The 11,108-nt window shown below is 48.8% G+C and overlaps 1 protein-coding gene across 1 annotated transcript; it reads right to left on the bottom strand.

Moving 5' to 3' along the window:
* Positions 1–1,827: 1,827 nt before the first annotated feature.
* On the bottom strand, positions 1,828–10,331 carry LOC142900268 (Krueppel-like factor 6). The gene is made up of 4 exons (XM_076044450.1): positions 9,999–10,331; positions 7,136–7,718; positions 5,930–6,053; positions 1,828–4,823 (listed from the first exon to the last, which is right to left on the bottom strand). The coding sequence occupies exons 1-4, from the start codon at positions 10,098–10,100 to the stop codon at positions 4,772–4,774; spliced, it is 861 nt and encodes a 286-aa protein (XP_075900565.1). The 5' UTR covers positions 10,101–10,331; the 3' UTR covers positions 1,828–4,771.
* Positions 10,332–11,108: the final 777 nt, after the last annotated feature.

The following is an 11,108-nucleotide window of genomic DNA, read 5'->3' as shown; positions in this document are numbered from 1 at the left end:
CGGAGGTGTATAAACATCCAAAAATCCTGGCAATGTTATATTCTGACAAAGGGGGGCCGAGGGTTTAGTTGTGGAGGCCGCGGTCACGGTCGTGCGTGTATAATTACAATAGATGTCTCCGTCTCCTCAGAATAATTGCCAGTGGAAACCGAGATCGTTCCCAGTCTCCCCAAACGTTTAGAACGTTTAAATCCCACTAATTTGTTGCAGGGCACAGAGGATCGTCCTGGCATCAGAGTTTGTTTGGGGGCGTCTGCAGCCGTCGCTGGGAGATCTCGTCACCCAGATGTTAACGCAGGAAATGAGGGGATTTCTACCCAGAAAGTATCAGACTGAGGAAATGCTTTTATTTTCATTTCTGGACATTTTTTTCCATCAGTCAGAGTTCCCATTCCTCTCTTGTGCTGTCGGTATTTTGTCACGCTGTAGCCTTTTTTTTTTTTTTTTTTTTTTTTTACTTCTCACAACAGGAATTAAAATGCCAATGAATGTATCTTTGAGGAGCGCTTCAATTATTCAGAGGCTTTGAGGCACGGAGCGCGGCAGACCGAGGCACTTTGTGCCTGTGACGGCAGATGAAGAGGCTATTTGTCTGCGCAGTGTTTCGCGGCTCTTATCGCAGATTTGTTTTCTTTTCTTTTTTCTTTTCCACCGCAACTTCATTTGCATACATTTCTTGGAGAGTGAGACGAGGACTCTGCGTTCTTGGCTGTGGCAGGAGGAACAAACTGTTCTCTCAGCGACTCACCGTTGCTGTTCTTATACGTCCGGCTAGGGGTGAGCCTGTACCGTCCTATAGGGGATGGATGTGCTTGAATTTTCTGTTGTTGTTTTTTTTTTTTTTACCCATGCATCCAATATCCCTGCTGGCTGCTGCTTTCTGCACTCGGTTACTCATATGCTGCTGGCTCGGAGGACACTCGGCTCTTCTTTTACGGCCTTCACCGTTAATGTCAATCACGGCAGCTAGTTAGCCACTGAGAGAAGGCTGAGGCCTCTGAGCGTCATCCATGACATCGCGGCACCATGATGCCACAGTCATATTACAATTCCGGCTGTATGGCGGGGGGAGGGGTGGGGGGGTGTAAGAGTTGAAATGCTTTGTTAAAAGTAAATAAGGGCGCAATCATTTGCAAACACACCATGTTTACCCACAACGGCTTTCCGAGCCTGTTTACACAATCACATGTTTCCCGAAGAGGGGAAGTTGGCTCCGCTCTGGTACCGTGTGACTGACTGAGACGTTTTCTTCCCAAACAGTGACTTCATGACTTATTAACCGTGCACGTTGCACACGCATGTTTGTCCTCTGTGCTTCAGTTTCATCATTTCAGATGACTTACAAAAAATGTGTAACTATATATTAACTACTAATTTCTAGATGTTGAGTGAGTGATACAAAGATACTCCGTACATGATATAATTGGATTACCTCATAAAATTGGATTTGCGAGGCTTTGACTGGTCCACATGATTTCTAGCACATGTAACTGGATTCTTTCCTGTGGGAAACCACCTAAAATGTTGGAGAATAGTTACATAAGAGTTTAAAACTGTGACAGTTTGCTGTGGTTATTCAGGTGCATTTGGCTAATCTGGGATCATCTGCATGATGAGTCTGAAGCCCTTCTGGTTGGTTGTTCTCTGTGTGAGGGTTCGGTCTCGACACGGGGCAGTTGCACCGCTGACCCCTCAGGGGGAAATAAAGTATAACCGAGATGATTTTCCCTTGGAGAATGGACAGAACAGCCCTTTAACGGGGCTTCCTGTTTGACTTGCATTCCCAGAGAGCTCCAGGAGGAAAGAAAACAAAACACCACATGCAGATCCAATAAATTCTGTTTTTTTTTTTTTATCCATTTTCCAATAAAAAATACATTCATACAGAAACTATTTTACAAAACAATTTCAAATGAAAAAATCTTGTTATGCAATAAAACAAACAAAAAATAGAGCCTCATATCTTATCTCCATGTTTATCCAATAAAGATTCTCTAGCTAAAGATAGGGTGCCTGCGCAGGTCTTTGAGAAGTCGACAGATCACATGGCAAAAAAAAAAAAAAAAAGGGAGAAATGTATTTTCAATGGGCACCATTGCAAATGCAAAAAAAAATATGACAAGTCAAGTGTCCAGAACAATTCATGTCTTGCCTTGTTCTCTTTTGTTTTCTTGGAATTAGATGTTAGGCCACAGGTGTATATGCAGATGATACCTTGTTGAGAAAATGTACATTTGCTCCCTCGTTTCTCACACAGAATGAAAACAAGAAAATGTGTTACAGAAGCAAATGAATGAGAAAAATAGTGGAAATGGAGTGTCTATTTTACAATACATCTCCAACCTCAGCTTTTCAATGGTTCATGTCTAGAAATGTCACACTTCCTTTCTTTTTGGTCCCATATCCTTTCAAAATAGAAGCTTCCTTACAAAACTCTCTTAGATTACAATGTACATGTCTTTGCATTTTGGACATTTCTCAGTGTCTGAAGTGTTTCGAATGTCAATCAGGCTCTCGGGTCTCAAAAAACGCAGCCAATGACGTTGACCACACAGCTATTAGCACTGAAAAAAAATCCTTTCACACATCTTCCTTAAAACGACATACCATCGGGTCAAACACTGCTTGACTGCAGAAGAGAAGGAACATCATCTAAACCCAAAAGAGATCTAAAGATTTTTTTTTTTTTTCAATCAGCACATTTGGTGCGCAGAAGTCAGAGAGAGCAGGTTAGAAACATGCAAACATTGATGTTGATGCAGACGCATCTGCTCGTGGTCCCGTCTCAGCTCACCTGCAGATGCCGAGAGGAAAACTGCAGAGCTGTGGCGGCCAAAAACTGGTCGGACTGGTTTTCAGTACCGTTTCGTCAGATCACGGGTTCTTTAAAGCAGGTCTGAGTAAAGGGACTGACTCAGCCTGAGGGCGAGACTTAACTAAACACACAACATCAAAACAGCTGAGAGTGTCGTCACTCCACTGAAAAGGGACGCGTCCTTGTCTCCGAGGCTCGTGAAGCCGGTGACACATCGACGGCTGTCACAGACTGTTGCGGCTTACTGTAAATGTTTCCTGCGTCTGCGGCTAAATCTAATTTGTCATGACTTGCACGGTTGGCCGCGTGCTGCGTTGCATGAGAACATATTTCCCAGAATCTGTACCTTTGAGTTACAGTCTAAAGGAGGCGCAGCCACGGTGCCTTCTACTACACAGTAGTAAAACCTTTTTCAAAACTTTAAAAAGCTTTTCCAAGTGCTCAACAATTCTCAGACTTGACTTGCTTTTGTTTATCTTTCTTTTTTTGGGAGTGTGATTTAGTCTTGATAAAAGGTATTAACAAATAATGTACAGACATGTAAAAATGGCAGTCATTATGAATATGATCAATATTCATTTTCTTTTTTTTTTTAGTACTTGGGAGTTTAGAGGAGGCCAAACAGTTGAGACTGCATTGATCAGAGCCTTTTTTTTTCTGTCTTTTTTTTTTTAAATAAAGCGATTCAGCAAAGCACTGGTGGTGCATTGCAAACCCCCATTTGGTGTGAATGTGAGAAAGAGATCTATCAAACAGGACAAGGCCACTTACATAAGGCATCAGTAAGGTCAACAGTGCATTTACAGATAGAACAGAGGAGAAGAGCAAAAGTGAAGAAAAGGAACCAAAAAAAAGTCAGAAATTAAAAACCCGCCGTCCTCACAGTTGCAAAGCAATAGTGGTATCCCCAACTCATCGAGAAAAGTAAAACACTTGAACGACCGCCTTATGTGTTTTCAACTATACCATGATATTGAGTAATATGAAGGTAGCTGCTCTCCAATGGAATTTTGTTGTCCAATAAGCAAACGGGTGAGCAACACATCCCCAGATCCCATGCAACTTCCATTATAATGGCAATTACTGTTTTGTGTACATTTTTTTTAAGGATTTTTTTTTCTTTCGAAGATACAGAGCTTACACAATGGACAACAGAATGAGCTTTATAGCGTGTATGTTTGGAGACAGGCTACATAATACATTGCACATTTAATAGCTGCACTAAAACAAACACAACCTCCCGTGTTTTAGATAGGAAGCTGTTGTTCCACCTCCGGGCAGAGAGGGGGCGCTCTCTCCCTCGCTCTCTCCCGCAGGAAACCCCCTCTCAAACAGTCAACACAGACTGAGACAGCACAGACAGAACCCTTGCATTCATCCTCAGTGAGACCACAGGCATTCTCCATTCCCTCCCGTTCCTCGCACAGCCCCGCCACTCTCCGTGTCATTCACTCGCAGTTCCACAATGCAAGCTCCATCCGCTCGGTAAAGCCAGCACAGGCATCCAGTCGCAGGCACTCACAGTCCCCATGCGCACAGGCAAACACACTGTCATTGGAGGAGCTGAACCCTCGCAGGAGTCCCACAATCCTCCAGGAAAAAAAAAGCATCGAACACCATACAGAAGAGTCTCTTGTTGTCTTCTCCCGCCAAGATTTTTTCCCCCCAAACTTTTTTTTTTCGGGAACTTCTTCCAAGTCCTCGTCGTCGTCGTCCCGCTCCTCCGTTCAACGACTTTCAAGAGAAATGTCCACAGCGAAGGTGTCAGAGGCACTAAGTATGGTGCAAATAATAGCCTGCGTTGTTGCTTCATCTTTTTTTTTCCCCCCACACTGACTGGAACACAGCGGCGCCCCTGCTAACGCTCCCAGGGCACGCCGGCCTCGCCGATCCCCCACTACTGGTCAGGACAATCAATCAGAATCATCCCACAGAGCTCTGGAATCAGAGGCCATCCTAGATGTGCCTCTTCATGTGCAGCGCCAGGTGGTCAGAACGGGAGAAACACCTGAGGAGAGAGAAGAGAGGAGGCGTTATACCCTGCCAGTCCTTGTCCTACTGGATTTACACGCATCAGCGTCAGCTACGATTCCTGGTGTTATACCTCCTGTTGGCTGCATACCATTGGCCATGTCTCTTTTGTTGTGGTACAGAACACTGAGCACTCACTATGATCAGGGGGTCAGGAATCACTGGTCAATCTAACAACAATGGCAACGCTGAACACTGTGCCAAGAAGGGAGGCAATGAGTACCATTTTTAGAATCTTCGGTATGACCTGGTCTCAGGGCAAACACTTGAGCACAAGACCACTGGGCTGGTCAAAGTCAAGGCTGGAGAACCCAAACCCAAATCCTAAGGCCACAGCTGAGTTCATCATGCTATTCCAAACTATAATATCTGCATGTTTCAGTTTGATTTTCAGGATCCAAGATCCCTTGGCACTGAACCTGGTACCAGATCCTTAAACTGCTTATGTGGGTGAATACATTTGGAATATTTTGGGTCATTTTTGCATCTCACAGTCCTCTGATGCAGATGCAAACTTTACCATACTAAAGCAGTAAAGCTATAACTGTGTTATAGAGTCAAGTATATGCGTGTATATGTGTGCCCTATAAACAGCACCATATCAAGAAATACTGGTGCCCCATTTAGCTGCTATCTGGGGTTTTTGACGGATGCTACGAGATATCTGCAGACTCACTGGTGGCAGTGCGACAACAACAGCACAGGTTTTTTATTTTTTCTGCTCTGCAACCATCCGACCGCCTGCTGGAGCCTCCTTTCATACAAGCCATTATCCTCCAGCCCTTTGTGTCAGGCCGTCCTTGACCCTCTCTCACACAACTCCACCTGAGATGTCATTCCTGCCAACTAATTTGCATCCAGGAGTGGAGGCCTTTGTTGTGAAGGACTGCCGAGTGCCACGCTAAACAGCAAGCTAGTGTTGCTTCTGTAAGACATAATCTTCTCAAGGACGCCTCAGATCAAACAACAATCCACGCTTATTGGTTGGAGAAGCATGAGGATGAACCCTTGTTCTCTACTGCTTCTACTTTCTCTAGTTTTGGCCCAAGGTGACCATGAATACCTTGTTTTCAGTGCACTCACCTGTCGCAGTGACTGCATTTGAATGGCTTTGCTCCAGTGTGCTTCCTGAAGTGTCTGGTGAGCTCATCACTTCTTGCAAAGCGCCACTCGCAGCCTTCCCATGAACACCTGTAGGGTTTCTCACCTGAAAATACATAACCAGAGAATTAAAAAAAACAAACAAACAAACAAAAAAAAAACCCCACAAGTTCAAAACAAGATCCTCAAACCACAGAAATGCTTCTGCATGAGTTCAGCTGTATTTTTCCTAATTGTATTAGACAAGATTTTATTAAAAACCTTTGAATCTTGTGAACTTGACATTCTTGCGTCCGTGAGCAGCTGATTCTTCATATACACAGCAAACACTGACAGATCTCACCCGAGCGGGAGTCTTAACGAGGACGATTTCAGGGTAAAATATGATCCTGTGCAGCTGGCCACGAAACAGACTGGCGGGACCGCTGTAGGTTGAAGAGAAAAACAACCTTGTGCCTTGCGGGTCTTGAGGTCTGTGGTATGCAGCCTTGAGTAGGCGGCTTATGTAACAGAGGGGGAGAGCAGAGACTGATCCTAATGGTCCTAAAGGCTTTTAACCGTGTGGCCAAGGCGGCCAGCGAGCCACGCGAGGAATGTGACTTCCTCTGCTAATGGCCTACACAGCTTGGCAGAGGTCAGAGGCCAAGGAGGAAACTGCTCACATCTGAACCCTGAACTGAAGGATGCAAATTTAGAGTCCCATGGTTCCCCCCCCCCCCTCTTCCTCGTTTTTCTTTCGTTAAAATCGTGAACGCAAACGTGGGACCGAGCTCCTTTCCCATGGTGAAATCTGAGAACTGACAATTTATTATTCAGGAGCCACATCCTCTCTGTCGCTCAGGCCACAAAAGAGCACAACACGGCACGCTTGCCCCCCCCCGTCTACCTCCCTCCCCCCCCTCCCATGAAGTCACGTTCTTCTATGTGAATTAGGTCACAGTTGAGGGCATTCCTCCTGGCAAACTATTCAAAATATGTGGGAGTGTTTTCGCAGCACTGTGGCCAAGAGATCAACACCCCGAGTTCAGTGCAGTTGCTCAGTGAGGCAGCGTATCAGAGGTTTCACCCTCCAGGTAAAAAAAAGAAGTAAAAAAACAGGATTTGCTAAAATCACCGGAAGGAGCTGAGCTGAGCTGATTCACTCAGGACATTCGCACAGGTGGAACACATCAGTGTTTTTTTTCTTACCTGTGTGCGTGCGTTGATGTGCTTTGAGGTGCGAACTCTTGGTGTACACCTTCCTGCACCCGTTGAACTGACACCTGTGGATCCGCCGCCTGCCGTCGGGCGACGCCTCCCCGCTGGTCAGCCCCGACCTCTCCAGGCTCCTCTCCATGCCCCCAGTCCTCATTTTCCCAGGCGAGTGCAGCACAGTCTGTATCCCACTCCACACCTGGGCCACGGAGCCTTCCTTGCCCAGCTCGGGCGAAGACGGCGGCGTGCCGATGACGCCCGAGCCCAGGTCTTCGCCTCCGTCTCCCAGAATGTCAGTCAAAGAGCCGGAGGAGAACTCCAGGGTCGGGGAGAGCTCCTCCGAGCTGTCCGAGGCCTCGCTGCTGGCGTCCGAGTTGAATCCGCCGCCGTCCAGGTGCTGGCTGTCCTGATTGTCTTCCTCCTCCTTGATGCGGGGGATCTTTGGGTCAGGCTCGCTGGACTTGTCCCCGCAGGCCAGCATCAGCTTGCTCCACAGGTCCTCCTGGCTCTCAAACTTGAGGTCGCCCGCCGAGACGTAGGGTTCGCTCTGGAGGTATCGCTCCAGTTCCAGGCATGTCTGCGCAGAGGACAAGACAAGCAGTGAGTCTCTGAGTGTCAGTGCGAAGCCCGAGGCCGGTAATGCAACCCTCGTCACCAACGGGAAAGCACCCTCCCCCCCCCCCCTCCCCTGCGCCGCCAAAACAAAACAAAAAACAAACCCGAAACAGAAGAGAAACTCTGGTGTTTTCTCTGACATGCTGTGGTTATTATTAGCAGCACGAGCAGGAGGACGGGACACAGTGACACTGTAACACCACTGGCCCCGTTTCCTTCCCTCTGGCAGGAGCCGAGCGAGACACAATGTCCTATGCAGAGGACAGTCAAGTGTGTTTGCGATGGAGTCCTCCGAAGCCCGATCAGGGACGGTTACAAGCGCCGAAGATCCCCAGGAGAGTTCGCAAGTACAAGACGCTCTTATGGCTGCGTGCGTGCGTGCCTGTCAGCGTGCGCTCGGGAAAGGGTCATGAAATTTACATATGCTACAGAACCCCCGCCCCCCCCACACACACACTTTCCCACCGGGTTGGGGAAGTGCTTGCAGATCTTTTAAATGCATCAATTATTCAACATAATGTGGCTTTAATAATGCATTGGGAGGGCATAGCTAGAAATAACACGGCACGCCGGGGACTGAGAGGAGGGAGGTCTGGTTCACGGGGTCCGTAAAAAGCCTGGCATGAATACTTCAGCAGCTCGCACAGGGTCTGCAAGGCCCCTTGTTTTCTTTTATAAAAAGGAAGTGAGGCAGGAAGTTCCTCTTCCCGCCCGCGCTCGGTGAGCACAGGCCAGGTACGAGGGCCCTGCAGCAGGCGGCGTCCCAAACATTAGAGCCACATGTCTCTGTGACAGGCCCTAATAAACAGGCCTGCGTCAGGGATCGCATGCTGATGAAAACGGGCCCGTGGCAGAATTAGACCTCACAGCTCGGAAAACATTAAAATCAGACTCGTCGGAGAAGGTGCCCACATTCCCGCCCCCGGCAGCGAGCAACCTGGAGACGTTCAACCGGTAAATGAAAAGCAATGAATTTGCACCAATCAGGCAGCAGTGGAATGAGAAATAAATCAGGCTTTAACTGGGGAAAGTGAAGGAATTTATCTAATGAGGCAGTCATGGGTCGCCACAGCTCGTCACAAACACACTCTGACTCTAAAATAAGGCTGCGGTGGGAACGCTGTAGTAATCTGGTAATGAGAGAGAATGCGTTCGGAATAAATGCCTCTTGTCAGCAGCGCTGGATGGGATCCCAGGCGAGCTTTAAATGCCCTGGGAGGGCGACTTGGCCCCAGGCCGAAGAGGACTGATAGACGGAGTGGGGGTGGAGAGGAGGAGGAGGAGGAGGAGGAGGGGGAGGAGCGCACCGTGGTGCCAACTCATTTAATCTAGAATAAATAAATAAATAAGTAAAACAAAAATAAACTAAAAACAAACGAACAAAAAAAACTATTTCACCCTGCTTTACGGCATCGACAAGTCAACTCGCCTGTCATCCAGCAGAGCTGAACTGCTTCAGAAACACCGTGTGTATCTCTCGCTATCTCCCTCTTCCTGTCAGTCTGACAACTCTCGTGTGTGTGTGTGTGTGTGTGTGTTTGTGCGCGCGCGCGCTCATGTGTCAAAGAGCGAGAGCGAGGGAAAAAAAGAGAGCTGCGCGCAAAAAGCGCACGACTCGTCACTCAGTCGCTGAATCTGCAACGCAGGGTATTTTTTTTTTTTTTTTTCATCTGTGGATGGAGCCAATGTGCCTCCACGGCATGTAGGCGTGAAACGGCACCGTCCAAAACATCTCATTCAAACACGGAACTGTCAGGAAAAACAACTCTCAGCTGCGCCTCGTAACAGACCCCCTAATATAAAAAACAAAAAAACAAACAAACAAAAAAAAAAACCAACAACAATCAAATGTTAAAAATGGGGACAGCGTAGTCTGAGATTTGCGCACCAAAAGTCAATATTTGCGCTAGATTAGTTTATTGCGGGCGCTGCGAGGTGATCTGTCATTATGGGAACTTGCATAACTTCCCCAGAGAGGCACGCAAGTAGGTTTTAAACGGATGGGGGGGGGGGGGGGGGGGGGGGGGGAAATGAATGTAAAACGTCCCACAGATGCAGCCGCCGCCGAGCTGCAGAAAAAAAAACAACTTTGACATTTGCGCAGCTGTCAGCCAACTTCCCCGGCCGCCGACGGACGGAAAACGCCGCACGCATTCCAGGCGAGAGCCGCACGCACGCACGCACGCACTCACGCACCCAAGGCGAGCGCGCGGCGCCGGAGCTGTCAAAGCCGCGCGTTTACCTGCTGCCAGTACTCCTCCAGGGACGGCAGGGCCGAGAAGTATCCGGTGTCGTGCACGATCTGGAGCTCCTGGAAGATGCTGCACATGGGGATGACATCCATTTCACTGCGGGGATGCAGCCACGAAGGAGAGGCGAAGTGTCGAGCTCGGAGAGCGAAGCAAGCCCGCGGCGTTCACACAGGAGCTTTAGTCTCGGCCGTACGTGCATGTATGAGGCGTTCTGGCGAAGTGGCTGCGCGCGTCCGCTGGAGGGTTTGGAGCGTGTAACGCACCGCGAGCGCACAACAAGCGAACTCTCGGAAAAGTCAGCGCACTGTAAACTTCCCCCCGATTCAAAATTACAGACAAGCCCACCCCCATGTGATTACGCTACGTTTCGGCGTGGCGACCAATGAGATCGCAGGAGCGCGCCGCCCGCCCACCAAACCACCGCCGGCCAATTGGGGCGCCGGAGTTGACTCATCCCGCGCGCTGTGGTTGGCGCGCGGCGAGCCCCGGCCCCGGCTCCCATTGGGCCAGACTTGCACTATTTTTAGAGCGCTATATAAGCGCCTGGCAGCTCTCTCGCTCACTCGCTCGCTCTCTCACTCACACACATACACACGCACACACGCTCCAAACGCAACGAGGAAGTGGAGTCTTCGCTTGCGCGCCGTGAAATGCGCGCTGCAAGCCACTTCAGCTTGCAGCACGAGACGCGTCTCTGCGCTTCTCGGCAGACAGACCCACTTCGCCTCACGATGTGCCCCCCCACACACACTTGCTGCGCCGCTGGCGGCCCGAGAGCTGATTGCCATGAGCTGAGAGTCAGCAAGGAGGAGGTTTTCTTCCTCGTTTGGTGCGCAAAACCCAGCTGCAGGCCAATAAATGAATCGGCAGAGTCTGCAAACAAATCAGATTTTAGCGTTGATGGGTGCCAGGGGACTCGCGAGGAGCGTTATAGCTCCTCCTGCGACGACGCAGACAGCTTGACATGCCATTCGGTTATTACGGAGTTGTCATAAAGATGATTACTGTCTGAACGCCGCGCAGGTTCTTGCAGCAGCAGCGGCCTCAGCCTGAAACTCCTCATGAGGGACACACTTGCCGCCTGTCAGAGCTCATTTTTG

This window comes from Nelusetta ayraudi, unplaced genomic scaffold, assembly GCF_046127955.1.
Source record: "Nelusetta ayraudi isolate G7.1 ecotype Tasmania unplaced genomic scaffold, CSIRO-AGI_Nayr_v1 ptg000081l, whole genome shotgun sequence".
Classification (NCBI taxonomy): domain Eukaryota; kingdom Metazoa; phylum Chordata; class Actinopteri; order Tetraodontiformes; family Monacanthidae; genus Nelusetta; species Nelusetta ayraudi.
This window is presented reverse-complemented; position numbering and strand designations above follow the sequence as displayed.